This window comes from Oncorhynchus mykiss, chromosome 27, assembly GCF_057628025.1.
Source record: "Oncorhynchus mykiss isolate SJ-2025 chromosome 27, ASM5762802v1, whole genome shotgun sequence".
NCBI classification, from domain to species: Eukaryota; Metazoa; Chordata; class Actinopteri; order Salmoniformes; family Salmonidae; genus Oncorhynchus; species Oncorhynchus mykiss.
The window spans coordinates 29,577,568-29,600,589 of record NC_143048.1 but is presented as its reverse complement, the minus strand read 5'-3'; the positions used below and the strand labels follow the sequence as shown (position 1 = coordinate 29,600,589).

At 43.1% G+C, this 23,022-nt stretch overlaps 1 protein-coding gene across 1 annotated transcript in view; it reads left to right on the top strand.

Moving 5' to 3' along the window:
- The window catches only part of LOC110507903 (serine/threonine-protein kinase NLK), a 91,301-nt gene extending 68,689 nt beyond the window's left edge, over positions 1-22,612 (top strand). The window contains exons 8-11 of the mRNA XM_036964616.2: positions 13,106-13,192; positions 15,946-16,144; positions 19,040-19,133; positions 19,709-22,612. Coding sequence (XP_036820511.1) covers positions 13,106-13,192; positions 15,946-16,144; positions 19,040-19,133; positions 19,709-19,763 — 435 coding nt within the window. The 3' untranslated portion in view covers positions 19,764-22,612. The remainder of the gene's footprint in view (positions 1-13,105; positions 13,193-15,945; positions 16,145-19,039; positions 19,134-19,708) is intronic.
- The last annotated feature ends 410 nt before the right edge of the window (positions 22,613-23,022 follow it).

Here is a 23,022-nt window from a genome sequence, read left to right as displayed (position 1 = left end):
ATGGAGCTTCCTCTCCTCTCCTTGTCATTACCCTAATGTAGCTTCCTCTCCTTCTCACTACTGTAATATAGCTTTCTCTCCTCTCCTTCTCACTACTCTAATGTAGCTTCCTCTCCTCTCCTTCTTACTACTCTAATGTAGCTTCCTCTCCTTCTCACTACTCTAATGGAGCTTCCTCTCCTCTCCTTCTCACTACATTAATGGAGCTTCCACTCCTCTCCTTGTCACTATTTGAATGGAGCTTCCTCTCCTCTCCTTCACACTACTCTAATGTAGCTTCCTCTCCCCTCCTTGTCACTACATTAATGGAGCTTTCTCTCCTCTCCTTGTCACTATTTGAATGGAGCTTCCTCTCCTCTCCTTCTCACTACTCTAATGTAGCTTCCTCTCCCCTCCTTGTCACTAGTCTAATGGAGCTTCCTCTCCACTCCTTCTCACTACTCTAATGTAGCTTCCTCTCCCCTCCTTGTCACTAGTCTAATGTAGCTTCCTCTCCCCTCCTTGTCACTAGTCTAATGTAGCTTCCTCTCCTCTCCTTCTCACTACTGTAATGATGTTTTGAGGGGAAATAGAACACATCAGGGTGCTGATTCTCTCTGTGCTTTCTAAATAAATCTATGTGAGGATGGCCAGTGAAATGAAAGCCATTGGTCTCTACTGTAGCCAGCGTTAGGAAACTAGCCCCCACCTACCCTGCTCTAGAGGCTTAGGCAGGTCAATACCCCAAGCCAAATGAGTTTAGAAATCAGAGAAGGGCTTGAAAGCTGCTAAGCACCCCCTCTCTCCACATGCACGCACACACTCTGTGTATGCATCACTCCCTATCTTTCACTCTCTCTCTCATGCACACACAAACACACACGCACGCACACCTCAACCACTTTGCTCTACCCTCGAACCACGGCGAAGATAAGTGCAGCCTTTTCTGCTGAAACAGGAAGCCTCACTACCAATCTGTTGTCACCTGAGCTGTCTGTCTGGGTAGAGTAGTTACCAGAGGCTGCTACTCGCACGCTTCACTATGCTGCTGGAGCACACATCACTTAGCCTCAGTGTGCGTGCGCACGCACACACACACAAAATCCAAATTAACCTGTCTTCCCCTTCCTCCACATCTTTGTACAGAACAGTCTGGCGTTGACACGCTGGTTGTGTTGGAACTCTCGTCTCTGCTAGTTTGTTCTAGTAATTACCTGCATGTTTATTGGCTCATCCTTCACCAGTTAGCATTAGTAGAAGTTTTGCATGAGTAAACACATCTACTTGTCCACACCACCTTAAATCCCCCAGTTGCAACTCTTCCTTTCACAGTGCCCTGTTGTACCTGGCGCTGAGGCTGTGTCCTGGGAAGGCTTTGTTATTGTCTGGCAGAGTGATGTACAGCTTGTTTGTCTTACTCTGGGCGGGGGGGATGAGGGTGGAGAGAGATGGACGATGTTGGAGGGTGTGGGTGGGAGAGGCAGGCAGGCAGCTCGTACCGGTTGGCCCTGGTGTAGGGCCTCCCTCGGCAGGGCTAGGTCAGACCTGATGTTCCCTTATATTTTAATAATAATACTAATAATTATATACATTATTTGTAAAGCACATTTCATACAATGTTTTGCAGCCCAAAGTGCATGTTGAGACAGAAACAAATATTTCTATCTTAGAAGAAAGTTAAATGTGGGGCTGTGGCGTTCGTTACATTTTGTCAGCCGGTGATTATCAAGCAAATAACTGCCGGTCTCATTGTAATTGACCGTTAATTAACATAAACACATTTAGCATCTTCTGGCTTCCACACACAGCCTACAAGCCACTGATGCAGACCTTTGGAACATCTACATTTTAAAAAGTCTAATAAATCCTTTTAATATAGCCTACACCATCACAATAAATCCATTCTTTTCGACAGGTCTGAAGAAACATGATATGATGAAAATGTAGTCTATTTCAGAAGAACAGAATAGCATACTCTGACATTATGTTAGGCCATGATCTGGCTATGCCATATGGCTGTGGGATACACTCATTAATTTAGCAGAAAATATTTGCTTAGAATCCTATGGCATTATTTAATAGTATGAAGAATACAATTGAACAAAGCTGAATAAGATAGAAATGATATTGAGCGGTTAGTAAAGACACAGGTCCTCCTATATGCTTCAATTGGAGTTATTTATGCAACTTTACTTGTGATACAAACTTTTTTTTATACATTCCAGGGCTGCATGATGCAACTCTAATAAGGATTTGAAAAAAAGTCACATAAAAGACAGATGCTGGCTCTAAGACCGCACTCAGTCAGATGTATAAGGAAATAAGCAAACAGGAAACCACTCACCCAGAGGCGGCGCTCCTAGTGGCCGGAGACTTTAAAGCAGGGAAACTCAAATCAGTTCTACCAAATTTCTATCAACATGTTAAATGTGCAACCAGAGGGCAAAAAATTCTAGATCACCTGTACTCCACATACAGAGATGCGTACAAAGCTTTCCCTCACCCTCCATTTGGTAAATCCGACCACAACTCTATCCTCCTGATTCCTGCTTACAAGCGAAAATTAAAGCAAGAAGCACCAGTGACTCAGTCTATAAAAAAGTGGTCAGATGAAGCGGATGATAAACTACAGGACTTTTTTACTATCACAGACTGGAACATGTTCCGGGATTCTTCTGATGACATTGAGGAGTACACCACATCAGTCACTGGCTTTATCAATAAGTGCATCGAGGACGTCGTCGCCACAGTGACTGTACGTACATACCCCAAACAGAAGCCATGGATTACAGGCAACATTTGCACTGAGCTAAAGGGTAGAGCTGCCGCTTTCAAGGTGCGGGACACTAACCCGGAAGCTTACAAGAAATCCTGCTATGCCCTGCAGTCCTAAGATTGAATCATACTACACCGGCTCTGACGCTCATCTTATGTTGCTAAATCACTTCTATGCTCGCTTCGAGGCAAGCAACATGTCCATGATTGAGTCTGTAATACCAACATGTTTCATGCAGACCACCATAGTCCCTGTGCCCAAGAACACAGAGGCAACCTGACTAAATGAGTACAGACCTGTAGCACTCACGTCCATAGCCATGAAGTGCTTTGAAAGAATGGTAATGGCTCACATCAACACCATTATCCCAGAAACCCTAGACCCACTCCAATTTGCATACCGCCCAAACAGATCCACAGATGATGCAATCTCTATTGCACTCCACATGCCCTTTCCCACCTGGACAAAAGGAACACTTATGTGAGAATGCTATTCATTGACTACAGCTCATCGTTTAACACCATAGTACCCTCAAAGCTCATCACTAAGCTAAGGACCCTGGGACTAAACACCTCCCTCTGCAACTGGATCCTGGACTTCCTGATGGGCTGCCCCCAGGTGGTGAGGGTATGTAGCGACACATCTGCCACGCTTATCCTCAACACTGGAGCCCCCCAGGGGTGCGTGCTCAGTCCCCTCCTGTACTCCCTGTTCACCCATGACTGCATGGCCAGGCACAACTCCAATACCATCAATATGTTTGCAGATGACACAACACCAACAACGACGAGACAGCCTATAGGGAGGAGGTCAGAGACCTGGCCAGGTGGTGCCAGAATAACAACCTATCCCTCAACGTAACCAAGACTAAGGAGATGATTGTGGACTACAGGAAAATGAGGACCGAGCACGCCCCCATTCTCATCGACGGGGCTGTAGTGGAGCAGGTTGGTACGGCAACTGCCTGGTACGGCAATTGCTTGGCCTCCGACCGCAAGGCACTACAGAGGGTAGTGCGTACGGCCCAGCACATCACTGGGGCTAAGCTGCCTGCCATCCAGGACCTCTACACCAGGCAGTGTCAGAGGAAGGCTTAAAAAATTGTCAAAGACCCCAGCCACCCCAGTCATAGACTGTTCTCTCTACTACCACATGGCAAGCGGTTCCGGAGTGCCAATTCTAGGACAAAAAGGCTTCTCAACAGTTTTTACCCCCAAGCCATAAGACTCCTGAACAGGTAATCAAATGGCTACCCGGACTATTTGCATTGTGCGCCCCCCCCCCCCCCCCCCCAACCTCTCTTTTATGCTGCTGCTACTCTCTGTTTATCATATATGCATAGTCACTTTGTACATACTACCTCAATTGGCCCGACCAACCAGTGCTCTCGCACATTGGCTAACCGGGCTATCTGCATTGTCTCCCGCCACCCACCGCCCGCCAACCCCTCTTTATGCTACTGCTACTCTCTGTTCATCATATATGCATAGTCACTTTAACCATATCTACATGTACATACTACCTCAATCAGCCTGACTAACCGGTGTCTCTATGTAGCCTCACTACTTTTATAGCCTTGCTACTTTTATAGCCTCGCTACTGTTATAGCCTCGCTACTGTATATAGACTCGCTACTGTTATAGACTCGCTACTGTATATAGCCTCGCTACTGTTATAGCCTTGCTACTGTATATAGCCTCGCTACTTTTTTAGCCTCCCTACTTTTATAGCCTCTCTACTGTATATAGCCTCGCTACTGTTATAGCCTCGCTACTGTATATAGCCTCGCTACTGTTATAGCCTCGCTACTTTTATAGCCTCTCTACTGTATATAGCCTCGCTACTGTTAAAGCCTCGCTACTGTATATAGCCTCGCTACTGTTATAGTCTCGCTACTGTTATAGTCTCGCTACTGTATATAGCCTCGCTACTGTATATAGCCTCGCTACTGTATATAGCCTCGCTACTGTTATAGTCTCGCTACTGTATATAGCCTCGCTACTGTTATAGCCTTGCTACTGTATATAGCCTCGCTACTTTTTTAGCCTCGCTACTTTTATAGCCTCGCTACTGTATATAGCCTCGCTACTGTATATAGCCTCGCTACTGTTATAGCCTCGCTACTGTATATAGCCTCGCTACTTTTTTAGCCTCGCTACTTTTATAGCCTCTCTACTGTATATAGCCTCGCTACTGTATATAGTCTCGCTACTGTTATAGCCTTGCTACTGTATATAGCCTTGCTACTTTTTTAGCCTCGCTACTTTTATAGCCTCTCTACTGTTATAGTCTCGCTACTGTATATAGCCTCGCTACTGTTATAGCCTCGCTACTGTTATAGCCTCACTACTGTATATAGCCTCGATACTGTATATAGCCTTGCTACTGTATATAGCCTCGCTACTGTTATAGCCTCGCTACTGTATATAGCCTCGCTACCGTTATAGCCTCGCTACTGTTATAGCCTCGCTACTGTTATAGCCTCGCTACTGTTATAGCCTCGCTACTGTTATTACCTCGCTACCGTTATAGCCTCGCTACCGTTATAGCCTCGCTACTGTTATAGCCTCGCTACCGTTATAGCCTCGCTACTGTTATAGCCTCGCTACTGTATATAGCCTCGCTACTGTTATAGCCTCGCTACTGTTATAGCCTCGCTACTGTATATAGCCTCGCTACTGTATATAGCCTTGCTACTGTATATAGCCTCGCTACCGTTATAGCCTCGCTACTGTTATAGCCTCGCTACTGTATATAGCCTCGCTACTGTTATAGCCTCGCTACTGTATATAGCCTGTCTTTCTTCTGTTGTTTTATGTCTTTACCTACCTATTGTTCACATAATACCTTTTTTGCACTATTGGTTAGAGCCTGTAAGTAAGCAATTCACTGTAAAAGACTGTTGTATTCGGCGCACGTGACAAATAAACTTTGATTTTATTTAAAAGGCATGAGCTCTGGACCCAACTGTGCGTGTCCGTATCCAATTCCCAGGTGCATATTGAAGATGTTAGAATCAAATCAAATCAAATCACATTTGTTTATTTAGCCCTTCGTACATCAGCTGATATCTCAAAGTGCTGTACAGAAACCCAGCCTTAAACCCCAAACAGCAAGCAATGCAGGTGTAGAAGCACGGTGGCTAGGAAAAACTCCCTAGAAAGGCCAAAACCTAGGAAGAAAGAGAGGAACCAGGCTATGTGAGAGGAACCAGGCTATGTGGGGTGGCCAGTCCTCTTCTGGCTGTGCCGGGTGGAGATTATAACAGAACATGGCCAAGATGTTCAAATGTTCATAAATGACCAGCATGGTCGAATAATAATAAGGCAGAACAGTTGAAACTGGAGCAGCAGCACGGTCAGGTGGACTGGGGACAGCAAGGAGTCATCATGTCAGGTATTCCTGGGGCATGGTCCTAGGGCTCAGGTCCTCCGAGAGAGAGAAAGAAAGAATTAGAGAGAGCATATGTGGGATGGCCAGTCCTCTTCTGGCTGTGCCGGGTGGAGATTATAACAGAACATAAACTTTTCGTCAGCCAACAAGATGAGTAGATGATTGGCCTAACAAACAGCAACAGCACTAGCCCATGTCAATCTACTATACCGCATAGTACAAAAGTTGACCTATTCTATTGGTCAACTTGTCCTTCTGTGTGAGAAATAAATATTCCAAACATACTCTTGGACAGTTGTGGGATGCGATAGATCCCAAATTAATACAACCACTCACATCAAAACACCTTTTAAAAACAATGAGGCTGATGCAACAGACCAGAACATTTAGCTTAAAATGTTGATAAGCTATTAGGCTTTTTCATCACATTATAAGTGCAGCAATGCACACACGGCAGTAGGCTATAAAGTGTGTATGTTCCAAAATGCAATCAATTAGTGGGGAAACACCATTCTCAAAAGTGACCGCAAATGTGAATTATGCATGTAGTGCTTTATTATAAAGGTGTATTTTTATGGTGAAAATGATCTTCCCCAAACTTGAAACTCACACGCAGCCTTCTGCATGTAAAGCGGATTCATTTGGCTACATGAGGTGTGTAGCAAAAGAAGGCATGCGCTGTTTCTTGCCTTACTGCACACGTTGAGCATCAAGTGATAATACATCATTCACAAGTGATAATACATCATTCACAAGTGATAATACATAATTCACAAGTGATAATACATCATTCACAAGTGATAATACATCATTCACAAGTGATAATACATCATTCACAAGTGATAATACATCATTCACAAGTGATAATATTGTCACCCATCAGACTATTCTTAATTCAATTTTGTCTTTGCATAAACTAAATAATATATGTGTGACATTTGTTTGGGAGAAGACTTGGAGAATACTAGTTGCCGTGACTAAACAATTACATGGAATTTGACTGAAGTCAGGACTCATGACCACCAGTGTGGCGTTAATAAGGTCACCATAACTGCCCTAGTCACATGTACTCTGGTATTTGGCCTTAAAAAGTTTGTTACATGCTTCAGTCATTTAGACACATGCTAAATGAAGCATCAAGTGTTGTGAAAAGTTTAGGCTACACTGTGTGTTGTCTTTACAGTTCAGTAGACTCTGTACCTTTTGTTTGTCACTTTGAATGTCAAGTATCTGTATGTATCAACACAGTCAGTAATGTTTGTTCAAAGATCACCACGCTCATTTAGTGACAAATATTTGTCACAGTGTAAAGAAGGCCATAGAATGCCATAGCATAGTTTCTAGATCCAGAAATGCAACATTGCGAGACTTCCGGAAACAGACCACAGACCAGGCCAGGGTTTGGGGTTTTAGAAGTCAATGAGAGAAGTGCATTTTTTTCTCCTGAGTTGTTAAAGGCACAACCTAGATTCGAGCCAATGTCTTACGTAGTTGAACATGTTTAATACTCCAACCTCGTGAAAGTGACAAACTGACACGTTTTCATTTTCGTTAAAACAACTTTATATCGAAGGAGTGCCTTTGATTTGACGGTGTGCCCATGCGCAGTTTGGCGTTAGATGACCGTTAGACCCGATGCTGCGTTTCTACGCATCGTTGGCTAGGTTAGCTAGCCGTCGTGCCATGACACTGCCTACAAGTGTGATCAGGGATTTCTCAAGAAGAAATCGTTTTAGCCAATCTTCATACTGTACTGTCTTTCGGCATAGTGTGTGCTGTTTGTGTGTTGGGGCAGTTGAGGAGGGGATGGAATGCAGGGGGGGGATCACATGGGTTTCACCACACAGGAAGCTCATCTGTGTCCCGCTGAGTAAAGTCCCCAGAGCTATGGCTAGAAAAGAGAGCAGCGCCAAACCAACCTGTAACCTCGCTCTCGCTCTTCTCGTACATCAGAACGGGAGCGTTGGCCAACTGCTCCCCTAACACTGTGGCTTTGTGTCTGTCTGGGCTGTGGGTTCCTTTGTCGAACTGAAACATGCAAAACTCTGCGATGTGCAGTCTAATGGGGACATATCGAATGATTAAACCCTTGAGTCAGTAGCAAGTTGTTCTGTAACAATGCAAGTTGTTTGATCAGGCATAATTCATGCCCTAACATACCTAATATTTAGGGTTGCACTAGCAGGTTGTAAAGTGTTTATGACAGGGATATTACATTGTTATATAAACCTCGACAGGTTGATCGCCTCAGCTATCTTATGAAGCACTTGCTTTGTTCACTGTGACATAATCAATCGTCTTTCTTAGAGAGATCAACACAACACAAAGTGTGCAAGATAGATAGATACATACCCAGTAAGGAGATACATAGATAGCCTGTTAGGAGATACAGTTGAAGTCGGAAGTTTACATACACTTAGGTTGGAGTCATTAAAACTAGTTTTTCAACCGCTCCACAAATTTCTTGTTAACAAACTATAATATAAACCACCCTGCATACCACTGCTGGCTTGCTTCTAAAGCTAAGCAGCGTTGGTCCTGGTCAGTCCCTGGATGGGAGACCAGATGCTGCTGGAAGTGGTGTTGGAAGGCCAGTAGGAGGCACTCTTTCCTCTGGTCTAAAGAATATCCCACTGCCCTGTGTAGGGTGCTGTCTTTCGGATGGGACGTTAAACAGATGTCCTGACTCTCTGAGTACATTAAAGATCCCATGGCACTTCTTGTAAGAGTAGGGGTGTTAACCCCGGTGTCCTGGCTAAATTCCCAATCTGGCCCTCAAACCATCATGGTTACCTAATAATCCCCAGTTTATAATTGGCTCATTCATCCCCATCCTCTCCCCTGTAACTATTCCCCAGGTCGTTGCTGTAAATGAGAACGTGTTCTCGGTCAACTTACCTGGTAAAATAACGGTAAAATAAACAAATAATTTTGTCAAGTCGGTTAGGACATCTACTGTTTTCCAACAATTGTTTACAGACAGGTTATTTCACTTATAATTCACTGTTTCACAATTCCAGTGGATCAGAAGTTTACTAAGTTGACTGTGCCTTTAAATAGCTTGGAAAATTCCTGAAAATTATATCATGGCTTTAGAAGCTTCTGATATGCTAATTAACATAATTTGAGTCAATTGAAGGTGTACCTGTGGATGTATTTCAAGGCCTACCTTCAAACTCTGTGCCTCTTTGCTTGACATCATGGGAAAATCAAAAGAAATCAGCCAAGACCTAGGACAAAACAATTGTTGACCTCCACATGTCTGGTTCATCCTTGGGAGCAATTTCCAAATGCCTGAAGGTACCATGTTCATCTGTACAAACAATAGTATGCAAGTATAAACCCCATGGGACCACACAGCCGTCATACCGCTCAGGAAGGAAACGCGTTCTGTCTCCTAGAGATGAACGTACTTTGGTGCAAAAAGTGCAAATCAATCCCAGAACAACAGCAAAGGACCTTGTGAAGTTACTGAAGGAAACAGGTACAAAAGTATCTATATCCACGGTAAAGCGAGTCCTAAATCGACATAACCTGAAAGGCCGCTCAGCAAGGAAGAAGCCACTCCTCCAAAACCGTCGTAAAAAAATGCCAGACTACGGTTTTCAACTGCACTTGGGGACAAAGATCGTACTTTTTGGAGAAATGTCCTCTGGTCTGATGAAACAAAAATAGTACTGTTTGGCCATAATGACCATCGTTATGTTTAGTGGAAAAGGGGGAGGCTTGCAAGCCGAAGAACACCATCCCAACCGTGAAGCACGGGGGTGGCAGCGGGTGCTTTGCTGCAGGAGGGACTGGTGCAATTCACAAAATAGATGGCATCATGAGGGAGTAAAATTATGTGGATATATTGAAGCAACATCTCAAGACATCAGTCAGGAAGTTAAAGCTTGGTCGCAAATGGGTCTTCCAAATGGACAATGACCCCAAGCATGCTTCCAAAGTTGCGGCAAAATGGCTAAAGGACAACAAAGTCAAGGTATTGGAGTGGCCATCACAAAGCCCTGACCTCAATCCTTTAGAAAATTTGTGGGCAGAACTGAAAAAGCTTGTGCGAGCAACGAGGCCTACAAACCTGACTCAGTTTCACCAGCTCTGTCAGGAGGAATGGGCCAAGATTCACCCAACTTATTGTGGGAATCTTGTGGAAGGCTACACAAAGTGTTTGACCGAAGTTAAACAATTTAAAGGCAATGCTACCAAATACTAATTGAGTATATGTTAACTTCTGACCCACTGGGAATGTGATGAAAGAAATAAAAGCTGAACTAAATAATTCTCTCTACTATTATTCTGACATTTCACCTTCTTAAAATAAAGTGGTGATCCTAACTGACCTAAGACAGGGAATTTTTACTAGGATGAAATGTCAGGAATTGCGAAAAACTGAGTTTAAATGTATTTGGCTAAGGTGTATGTAACCTTCCGACTTCGACTCTAGATAGTCAAAACATGGTGGTGGCAGCATCATGGTTTGGGCCTGCTTTTCTTCAGCAGGGACAGGGAAGATGGTTAAAATTGATGGGAAGATGGATGGAGCCAAATACAGGACCATTCTGGAAGAAAACCTGATGGAGTCTGCAAAAGACCTGAGACTGGGACGGAGATTTGTCTTCCAACAAGACAATGATCCAAAACATAAAGCAAAATCTACAATGGAATGGTTCAAAAATAAACATATCCAGGTGTTAGAATGGCCAAGTCAAAGGTGGCGCTACAAAGTATTAACTTAAGGGGGCTGAATAATTTTGCACGCCCAATTTTTCAGTTTTTGATTTGTTAAAAAAGTTTGAAATATCCAATAAATGTCGTTCTACTTCATGATTGTGTCCCACTTGTTGTTGATTCTTCACAAAAAAATACAGTTTTATATCTTTATGTTTGAAGCCTGAAATGTGGCAAAAGGTCGCAAAGTTCAAGGGGGCCAAATACTTTCGCAAGGCACTGTACGTAGATAGATACGTAGATATGGATGGATGGATGGATGGATGGATGGATGGATGGATGGATACGTAGATAGATAGCCTGTTAGGAGATAGAGCCAAGCCCTGTAAATACACCTCTCTAGCTCGTGGCTCTGTGCTCCTTGAGCTCTGGCTAGCTGAGAGAGAAAAAACCCTGACTCTACTCTGGCTAGGTAAGAGAAAGCCCTGACCTGGCTCAGACTGCTTACAACAAGGCCTTGAGGCACTGTGACATCACACCACCAATCCAGCTGTCCAGTCAATTGCCATGCAGGAAAAAGCTCAAAATTAAATGTTGAAATACTCCCTCAGCCCAGTTACCAGAACTACTGCTGATGGCTGCACAGTGCACACACCGGGCAATGTACCCCTTTTTGCTTAGCCTGAGGGGTTTGGAGTGGGCTGGTTGACCACTTGCCCTAGTTTGAGAGGAGATGCCTCTGTTCTCCGGCTAGAGACAGAGATTAGCTGCTGTTATTACCGCATCTGTGTGTTGTCTTTAAAGAGAACCTTCAGCTGCTCTCAGACAGTCTCTTCCTTCACAGGGTTTGACAGTGTGTGTTTCTGAGTGATGTCTAGTCTGAAACAGCGTCATGGCCATTATGACACCAGTCAGCCTCTCTTCCTGAGTCATCATTTGTTTAAATTGGCTGTGTCCCGGGCGGCATCATGGGGCCGGGACAGGGGTCCAGTCCAGCCTCTACTCCCTCTCTCTCCTTCCCTCCTCCCCCTTCATCTGTCTGGAACTCCATCCCCTGCTAATCCCAGGCTAATGCCTACTAATACTACTGTGCACCGCAACGCTCTTTCTCCCTCTCTCTATCTCTCTCTCCGTGCCCCATCACACTGCCACCATGGCAACACACACACACACTGATGTAACACACACACAAAGCAGTCTCCTCTGCTCTCTTCTCCTTCTCCTCTCCTCTGCTCTCTTCTCCCCCTCTCCTCTCCTCTGCTCTCCTCTCCCTCTCCTCTCCTCCTCTCCTCTGCTCTCGTCCCCCTCTCCTCTTCTCTCTTCTCCCCCTCTCCTCTGCTTCCCCTCTCATCTCCTCTCATCTCCTTCACCTCTCATCTGCTCTCTTCTCCCCCTCTCCTCTGCTCTTCTCTCCTCGCCCTCTCCTCTCCTCTGCTCTCTTCTCCCCCTCTAAGCTCCTTCCCCTCACCTGCTCTCTTCTCCCCCTCTCCTCTCCTCTCCCTCTCGTCCCCCTCTCCTCTGCTCTCGTCCCACTCTCCTCTCCTTGGTGATTGTGCTGGGTGAAACACAGCGGAGGGAATAATGTGTGAGTGACAGAAAGTCATATCCTGATGAGCGTGAATCACCAGTCGGGGCTTGCATCTGCTCGTACCGGCAAAACCTAATCAGGGAAAACAAGTGATTAACGGTGTGCTTTTTCAATCAACTTTGTTGAGTTTGATAGAGAGAGAGAGGGAGGGAGAGAGGGAGAGAGAGAGAGAGAGGGAGAGGGAGCAGGGGATGGATGGGGGCAGGGAAAATAATTAGAGTGTAAAAATAACTTGCTCATTGTTCTTCTGGGCCCACCTCCTCGTAGAGATAAGCACACGGCTATCATTTGAAGGATCCCTTTGGCAGCAGCGTGGAAGACGTGTGGAAGTGAAGGAGAGATTTGTAAAATCATTGGCTGTGGTTGGCTTTGATGCCACAGATAAGATCTAGGACTCAATTCAATTGAATCCACATTGCAATATGCACGCAGTAGCCCTTGACTTTTTTCCATTGTCACATAACATCACGTCATGTTTTTTGGTGCTGTACAAAATTAGTACTACCAGGTAGATGTTTCTTCTGAGTGTCAAAACTGTCATGTTGAATGTACAATTCATGATATCATTATCCAAGGTGTTTTCACAGTTCTTAAAATCCCAATGTAATAAAAACAAGGCCAGCATTGAAAAGCTTTATTTGGTGAAGTTGACTGTCCGTGTGACTATTTGACTGACTGTATGACATTTCCTGTCTCTGCAGCCATCTCTTCCTGTCCTGTACACCCTGTCCAGCCAGGCCACCCACGAAGCTGTCCACCTCCTGTGCAGGATGCTTGTGTTCGATCCGGTGAGTTGTGTGTGTGTGTGTGTGTGTGTGTGTGTGTGTGTGTGTGTGTGTGTGTGTGTGTGTGTGTGTGTGTGTGTGTGTGTGTGTGTGTGTGTGTGTGTGTGTGTGTGTGTGTGTGTGTGTGTGTGTGTGTGTGTGTTCCTGCGTGCGCCCGACTGCCTGTTGGGAAACAGACCATTATACTCCACAGTAATAGGATGCAATTTCTGCCTAACCAAAGAAAATAATCTCCTCATTACAAGTAATGGCTAAATGGCCTGCAGATTGGACACCATATGTAGAGATGTAAAAAGAAGCTTTCTGGCTGAATAATTATTTTCCTAAAACGTATGAGTATACCTTATGTTACACAGATAGTTTTTGCATCACTTCTGTACAGTACAGTACAGTCAACTACAATACACATATGAATTCAACATCCTAGGGTGTCGATTCTGAACGAAGGGAACATGGGGAAGGTGGTGGTAACCCTAGACACTATTGTCACTGAATGTAGTCAACAATCCAACTTTGGATTGAATTAAATGTCCTTCAATGGCAGGCTTTCACCTCTGGCCAGTGGCCAATCCAGGGTGATGGACAGCCAGCATGTAAGACTGTTCCCCCAGTGCAAATGTCTCCAAGTCCAACCCCTATGCTGACCCATTGACGCTTATTCACTGTCTTATAAACAAAGGGAGGTTGATTCACTTTGCCGCCTTCTCTCCCCCAACCCACATATTTATTTATTCATTCACTTAGGAGATTATTAAAAACATTAATGTGTGTGCGCGTGCGTGCGTGCGCAGAAACCCTACTAGAAGCTAGAGTTGACAGATCACACACGGTGGTGTTTAATGGCATCTTCTGACTGCTTGGGAAAATAAGAAGAAGCTCTGTCACTAACAGATTAATAGGAGTCTGACACATGGTAATAATGGGGGCCAAAAACATTGAGTTATCAGGGACTACTGATTACAGGGTTGTCTCGTGGATATCTGTAATGTGGAAATAAGCAGACCTTTCTTTTCGGACATCTTTATCCAGACCAGTTTTTCTCCCCCTTCGTTTCAAAGTCTGGCACCTGTCAGTGGGATATTGCTGACTAGTCAGTTGGTTATTCAGTTGAGGCTGATTTGATTTGATTCCAAGGTCTAGTTTTAATGTGGGGTGTCCTCAACATGTGCAGTAGCCTGTTGTTTATGAGAGACTGCAAACACTTTATTAAACAGACCATTTGATTTGGAGGGATTTCATAGTCCTGTATGTATACATCAGTGTGTGTAGTCTGTATACATCAGTGTGTGTAGTCTGTATACATCAGTGTGTGTAGTCTGTGTACATCAGTGTGTGTAGTCTGTGTACATCAGTGTGTGTAGTCTGTGTACATCAGTGTGTGTAGTCTGTGTACATCAGTGTGTGTAGTCTGTGTACATCAGTGTGTGTAGTCTGTGTACATCAGTGTGTGTAGTCTGTGTACATCAGTGTGTGTAGTCTGTGTACATCAGTGTGTGTAGTCTGTGTACATCAGTGTGTGTAGTCTGTGTACATCAGTGTGTGTAGTCTGTGTACATCAGTGTGTGTAGTCTGTGTACATCAGTGTGTGTAGTCTGTGTACATCAGTGTGTGTAGTCTGTGTACATCAGTGTGTGTAGTCTGTGTACATCAGTGTGTGTAGTCTGTGTACATCAGTGTGTGTAGTCTGTATACATCAGTGTGTGTAGTCTGTGTACATCAGTGTGTGTAGTCTGTGTACATCAGTGTGTGTAGTCTGTGTACATCAGTGTGTGTAGTCTGTGTACATCAGTGTGTGTAGTCTGTGTACATCAGTGTGTGTAGTCTGTGTACATCAGTGTGTGTAGTCTGTGTACATCAGTGTGTGTAGTCTGTGTACATCAGTGTGTGTAGTCTGTGTACATCAGTGTGTGTAGTCTGTGTACATCAGTGTGTGTAGTCTGTGTACATCAGTGTGTGTAGTCTGTATACATCAGTGTGTGTAGTCTGTGTACATCAGTGTGTGTAGTCTGTGTACATCAGTGTGTGTAGTCTGTGTACATCAGTGTGTGTAGTCTGTGTACATCAGTGTGTGTAGTCTGTGTACATCAGTGTGTGTAGTCTGTGTACATCAGTGTGTGTAGTCTGTGTACATCAGTGTGTGTAGTCTGTGTACATCAGTGTGTGTAGTCTGTGTACATCAGTGTGTGTAGTCTGTGTACATCAGTGTGTGTAGTCTGTGTACATCAGTGTGTGTAGTCTGTATACATCAGTGTGTGTAGTCTGTGTACATCAGTGTGTGTAGTCTGTGTACATCAGTGTGTGTAGTCTGTATACATCAGTGTGTGTAGTCTGTGTACATTAGTGTGTGTAGTCTGTATACATAAGTGTGTGTAGTCTGTGTACATCAGTGTGTGTGTAGTCTGTGTACATCAGTGTGTGTAGTCTGTGTACATCAGTGTGTGTAGTCTGTATACATCAGTGCGTGTAGTCTGTGTACATCAATGTGTGTAGTCTGTATACATAAGTGTGTGTAGTCTGTGTACATCAGTGTGTGTAGTCTGTATACATCAGTGTGTGTAGTCTGTATACATCAGTGTGTGTAGTCTGTATACATCAGTGTGTGTAGTCTGTGTACATCAGTGTGTGTAGTCTGTGTACATCAGTGTGTGTAGTCTGTATACATCAGTGTCTGTAGTCTGTATACATCAGTGCGTGTAGTCTGTGTACATCAGTGTGTGTAGTCTGTATACATCAGTGTGTGTTTGGCCCTCCCCCAGTCGAAGCGGATTTCAGCGAAGGATGCCCTGGCCCATCCCTACCTGGACGAGGGCAGACTGAGGTACCACACCTGTATGTGTAAGTGCTGCTACACCACCTCCTCTGGTCGCGTCTACACCAGCGACTTCGAGCCCGTCACCACACCCAAGTTCGACGATGGCTTTGAGAAGAATCTGACCTCCGTCAGACAGGTCAAAGGTGAGTCTGTCCACCAACCAGCAGAGTGCAGAGTTTTGCTGTGGGAATTAGCCCTTTCAAGTTTTGTTTTTATTGTTTTATCCTGTGTTTCAGCCTGTGTTTCAGCCTATCTAGCTGATCCATTGTTATTCCCTTCATGTTACCGGGTTATGTTTTTCCACTGGGTTTACAAAGAGAGGCAGCTTTAGCTAAAGCTAATGGGTTCAATGGGTGATAAATAGACATTCATCCATTGCTTACATGGTGAAAGTCTTATCCCAACTTAACCTCGTACCACAATTATTGTGAAACTGGAATCTTTACAGACACCTGAGGTCCTAATTTAATCCAATCAGCCCTGAGACCATGTGCAGATCATGCCTCTGTATGTTAAGGCGTCCTCATGCTTCCCAGCCGAAACAGTTCGGAAGAGTTTGTGCATATATTATAATAACATAAGTCTGTAGCCGAAGTCTACGCCCCTTTGTCAGTGATTGGTCAACAGTAGGGATTCTTCAATAGTCTTTGTTGTCATACAATGAGAGACGACTTGTTTTGATGCCTATCTTTTAAGTGAGAAATACTGCACCAAACATCTTAGTTAGATGTAAAATTGCGCATCTAAAATCTTGTCGTGTCTTTGGCTATGCCGGATTAATTGCTATGACATGCTATTCTATAAAATAATTTCTCTGTAATTAATATCACCTGATTGAGCTAATCATGTAAATGTAATTAACTAGAGAGTCTGGCGCCTCAAAATAATATTTATAGAGCTGTTATCTTCCGAATAAACTCTTAAAGATTTAACAATATTTTACATCAATAGCAGTCAACATTAATCGTCATCCTACTTCAGTCTCATATTCTGAAAGTTGTAAATTCTTGGTTATCTGCAAGAATCCTGGCTAACAAGTTGAATCAGCGATACAAAATTGGGTTTAATTTTTTATTTACTAAATACCTAACTAATCACACAGAATTACATATACAAAGAATTAATTATACCTGGATAATTCTTTACGTCATAGGAAACGTCCCTAGCGGGCGGAACAGATATGACAGCTTGTTACACAAAAGAAAAGGGGCTGGGTTTGAGTGAAAGAGCGGGAAGACTGAGGAACAAAGGGAAGAAGCTGTGCTATCGTAAATACAGTATTCTATGCACTCTAAATTACCACCCATTTGGAAAAGGAAAATGCAATAAATATTTACTCTGAGCTGCGCTTCAGTAGGTTGGTGGTAGATGGAAGGCCGTGTTGCCAAACCGAGTCCTTTGTCCTTTGAAGCATGTCTCTGGTGGTCACTTGAATAAGTTGTAGTAACGTCGTTGTGTGGTAGATGGGATACTCTGTCTGTTCCTTCCTAACCTGCGTTTGCAGCTGCGGTCGCTAACTCAACGGCTAGGAGGTATCACTTCTGTCGTGAATAAGAGTTCAAAGTTCATACCGTTCGCAACCAAAGCTCATGCTGATGTTGGCTTCGTTCTGTAGTTTTTTCTGAACCATTCTGACATGGGATCGTCATCTCACATCCGCGGAACAGATAGTTATGTTGTAGTCAAGAACTTATATAGGAAGGAAGAGGAGGGTGTGTTTGAAAAGTTTTACAGCCTTTGTCCCTTCACAGGGGAGGGCCACTGATTGAGCTGAAAATCCAAATCTCACATTTTAGAAGCTAAAATCACATTTCATCCCATCACAAATAATTTCATATTCAAACATTTAAATTGAACAACAATTCCATGTGAATCTGATAACTCTGATGTATAGACTTTCCATTGTGGAGTTTATGTCATCTTATCATTGATGAGAATGTCTCAGATGACAACCGAACTGACATCATATTCATTAAGTACCACTGCATATGTTCAATTGTTCGGATTACCAGAATATAGTTCATTTCCCAACACATACTAATGTTCCCAGAATCTCTATGTTAACCAAGGGGTTTTTAAATGTAACCTCAGTAGGTTAGAGAAGAGAAAAGGGGGGAAGAGGTATTTATGACGGTCATAAACCTATCCCCCAGGCCAACGTCATGACAATCTCCTCTGCAAAAACGTCAAAATTAATGACAGATTTCTTGAGTTATCCTACATTAATACGGACTATTCTGAGGAAGTGTATACTAGCATCTCAAAATGGATAAACAATACTATTGCCTATTTTTTCTATTTTTTCAAGTGAAGGTCTTTTAAGGGAGTATGCGAGCACACTTGTTCGGTACACTTGCAGAGTTCGGCTAGGTGCCAGTTAAACTGAAGCTTGCTGACGCCTTTAGTCACATCCCTAGAAGCACTCCCTCTCGTTTAGATGTTTGTTCTCTCTCAGCCTCTCTCTTCCTCACCCACCCTCCCTCCTCTCTCTCTCTGCGGTGAGAGCCAGATCAGTGGTGGCCTGTTCTGTCAGCAGGTATTAGTGAGGATGTCTTCTAAACGCAGGCTTACTCTGGTGGATGGTCGAAATAAACCTGGCCTTCCTCCCTCCTCCTTCTCCCTCATCCTACTTCTCCCTCCCTTTCCTCTTCCTTCCTGTCTGGTACTTATTTCAACTATTTACCTGGTCCTAATTCGTAGCTAGGCAACAAAGCTTGTTTTAATGAATCCCAATGAAGCTAAGTAATCAGTAGATCATTGTAATGCAACTAAAAGGGAAAGGGGGATACCTAGTCAGTTGTAAAGGGGGATACCTCGTCAGTTGTACAACTACCATTTTACCATGGGATTTCAAAATAAATACCCTGGTTATTTCTAAGTGAAGATCCACACTTTGAAATAGATCTAATTTCAAACAAGCAGTAAATACCGTATGATACAATAAGTCAACCCCAGTTAAAAACCTTACTGTGAAACTCAGTGTAACTGTAAAGAGTGTGTTGGGTTCGTCTCCCTGAGCCTGTCTCTGTCTTCCACAGAGATCATTCACCAGTTCATCCTGGAGCAGCAGAAGGGGAACAGAGTGCCGCTCTGCATCAACCCCCAGTCGGCCGCTTTCAAAAGCTTTATCAGGTAAAACTAGAGGCCTCTGCCGGTGGATACCACCGGATTCCTCATTGTTTGTATTTTTGTAATTGAGCTAGTTTGAAAGCTAACCACTTCTTAGAAACTTGATAGCTTGTTAGATGACATTTACCCGACTTGACCTGGTCCTGTGAGCATGTCAGCTTCCTTTCTCTTACCTGATCTGCTTGCCACACCTTGGTACCTGTGTCCTCCTGTGTCACAACGAGAACAGTAACAGTCCATTCCATTGGCCAGCTTTCCTTATTGGCAGCCAATAAAGTGTCTTTCTCCTTGCAGTTTGTTATTACCCTGCTTAAAATATCTGATTTGTGAGTTTCGCTCCTGCCTCCAGCCAGCCAACATCCTGAGAGTTATTGTTAAGGATTTTGTGCATTAGTTAATTGCTTTTTCCTCTGCAGTAGATGCATGCTGCTCACTAAACAGAAAGTGGTGCTGCGGCAGTGCCAGTGACTGACCATATCTTTCCATCTCTCCCTGTCCCCTCATCTCTCTGTGTCCTCTTTTGTTCTTTCTTTTGCTCATCTCCCTCGCTGTCTCTCTCTCTCATCTCTCCCTGACAGTTCCACTGTGGCCCAGCCCTCTGAGATGCCCCCGTCCCCCCTGGTGTGGGAATAGCTGCTGTCTGGGCCACGACCCTGCCCATGGCCCGCGCTGGACTACTGAGGACAAGAAGAAGAAACCCCCACCCTGCGTAGCATTTCACTGGATTCTAGGACTAGCAATGTCCACTGTGTGTGTACTGTAATACTAACTATGAAGTTTTAAAATGAACCCAACCAACCACTGCTGACTGGGTTATGGAGGGACTTTTAGAGTGTGCTATGTATACAAGTGTATACCCACACTGTTCTGTAGATGCAAACCCACTAATGAATGCGCACACACATGTGCATACAAACATTGTGCAGAGGTGGTATAAGGGCCACCCTCGTGGGCTTGAAAGTGTGTGTAAAGCCAGGGATGAGACAGAGGTAGTATGCTACAGAGTCCTCGTAGTCTCTGCCTGCAGTCCCAGAGGGCAACGCACAGCTCCCATCCACTTCCATACATAGTCATCACTTATTTATTAAAGGAGGGAGACGGGGTCCGGTATGGGTGTTGTTTTTAAATATAGAACGAGATTTAAGACTGTACCTACTCACGCTAGCTAATCCCCCCGAGAAATCATAGCTTTCAATTAGAGATAAAGCTTTTTATTTATTTGTAGTGTACTGTTAAACAGTATAGTCAGAGGGTTTCATTGTCTGTTTTTTTGTTACATTTTTTTCTGCTCCATTGCTGTTTGTTCTATGCCTGCTGTCCCCCGGGTTAGAAGTCAGTATTTGTGAAGAGGTGTGCTCTGCATGCCACTTGGTTGCGATACATATGGCGAGAACCCCTCACACGGCACACCCACTCACACACCTAACCCAAATGTGGGCATGTGGAAGTATGGCACTGTGTCAGTATTAGCTGGGTAAAATGAGGTAACCCTGGAATGTGGTTGCTTCAAAGAATAGACTATTAGTGCGAAGAGCCACTGAGAACTGAAGTACTGTAGCATGACGGGGGACAGAGAGGCAGTAGTTTAGGGTACATATTAATATTGTGGTATTCTGCACAGGTTTTGTGCTACAGTAACAAGAAGGCCATGTTGGGGTGCTACTTGGTCGTTACATTTTCTCTCTGGAGACTCTGAGAGACCGAATTCAAGTAATCTGCTGTTAGACATACTGTACCATATGAACAGGCATATTAAGAGTATAAAGGATACAGACATTCACGGGTTCCCCTACCATGTCTGCTGAATCTATAGTCCTACCATACACTGTATATCCATGTTCTGTCAATACATACCTAGTTGAAGACAGACAAGCTAAATAATACGAAGATCAGCCAAACCAAAATAATGAAATGATTCTATAGAGAAAGCGAAACCAAGATTTAAAAAATAGATGTTTGATGATACGAGGGGATGTTGCCATTCCTTGAAGACATTCAATCATTTCCGTAGGGTTCCAACAAGAGGGGTGTGTGCGTGTTGCTTATACGTGTGTCCTGTCACATGCGAATGAGAAAGTTTAACTAACTACAGTGAGTTGCTTTGGTGAGGGTTTGTCACCTTGACACCATTCCCTTGATAAATAGATATATTAGGTCTACTTTAAGCCTCACTCCCCAAAGCAATGTTTCATGTTAACCACACCTGTACCTACGCCAATAAAATAAACTCTCAGAAGAAAACTATTTAATATATTTTTTGATTATTATTTTTTAGTTTTCAATCAACATTCTATTGAATGCTTTCTCATGATTCACAGAATATGATATGTAAATACATAAAAAAACGAATAGATTTAAAACTAAATCTACAATGGAGGAGAAAAAAAACAAAGAAATGAAAACTCAAAACAATACTGCTGTATAGAAGGTGTATTAGCCTGCACATTTTTAGGGCTGTGCATTTTATTTTATTTTTGAGACTTGCATATAAATGTATATATTTTATTTGGTCTTTCATTTGTTTTCCCCTGTACTAGAGTGTGTAGAAGACAAAAATAATCCAAAACAAAAATTATTCAGAAAACAAATGAAAAAACACATAACCAATTATGTTAATTGTGTCTTGTGTGTACTGCAGAGCTGTGGATATATTGAAGTAGAAGGCTTTTTCTTCTTATTATTATTATTATACTACTATTATTATTATTATATTATTATTTCTTTTACCTTAGAGAAACACTTTACTATTGTGTTTATATGTATATAAAGGAATCACAATGTTGGTCTCTACCTCTTGAGCTCAATTACTTAGTTTGTCTACCTCCACAAGTTTATCATTTCATGTGGAGAATTACAAATAAAACTTGAATGTCCCTTCCAGCTTTTATATTGAAATAAATAAAAAACGCGCAAGTTTCTTCTTCACTCATTTGAAAAACTCTTTAAAATCTGCCAGAGGTGGGATCCATCCTATCATGTCATTGTATTAAAAGGCCCTATCAATAGCCAAGCAATTGCAGACTGTTAGTTGACATTGAGTCATATATTTGATAGGCTATGACCCCCCCACCCCTATTTCCCTGTGTAATATGTATGTGAAGATGCTAGTATCTTTTCTTCAAGAGATTTTGTGTTGAAATGAAGTACAAAAACCCACTGATGCTAATTTTAAATGTGTACAAAAAAATAACGCAGACTAACTTGAACTCTGCAACTGATATTTGGGCAAAATTTGGATAGATGTGCTGTCACATTTTATAAGACATTTGAAGTTTATACTCAGAGGTAATGTAATTTGAATACAATTTACGATAAATATATCTATAAAGCTCTGCTTACAAGGACCTTAAAGCCAATGTGAAGTTGAGACCGGAATTGACTCCTCGGATGTGCTCACGTGTGTGTTGGGAAAAATGGCTGGTTTCTAAAAGTGTAGATTTGAAGTACAGTGGTGAAACTCATTAAATGTGACATTTAAAGAACGTCAGTGCTGTGGCTTTTATTTTTCTTCCTGCTTCATTATAGACCTAGACTGTCACGTAGAGTATGTAGATCATGTATTATACATAATGTCTGATTTCATCCTGGTTGAATGGGTGGTCCCGTGTGGCTCAGTTGGTAGAGCGTGGAGCTTGCAATGCCAGGGTTGTGGGTTTGACTTACAACTTACTGTAAATCGCTCTGGATAAGAGCATCTGCTAAATGACTAAAATGTAAAATTGTGTGATTATTTCATGACTTTTACTGCCACCCAGTGGAGGACATTATCTTTAACAGTCTAAGCATTTCCAAAAAATGCGAGCACGTGATATACAATCAAATCGCATTGCTTTCACATTGGATTTTACCATGGTATATTCCACTGAGGGCAAGTGTACAGAATCTGTTCAAA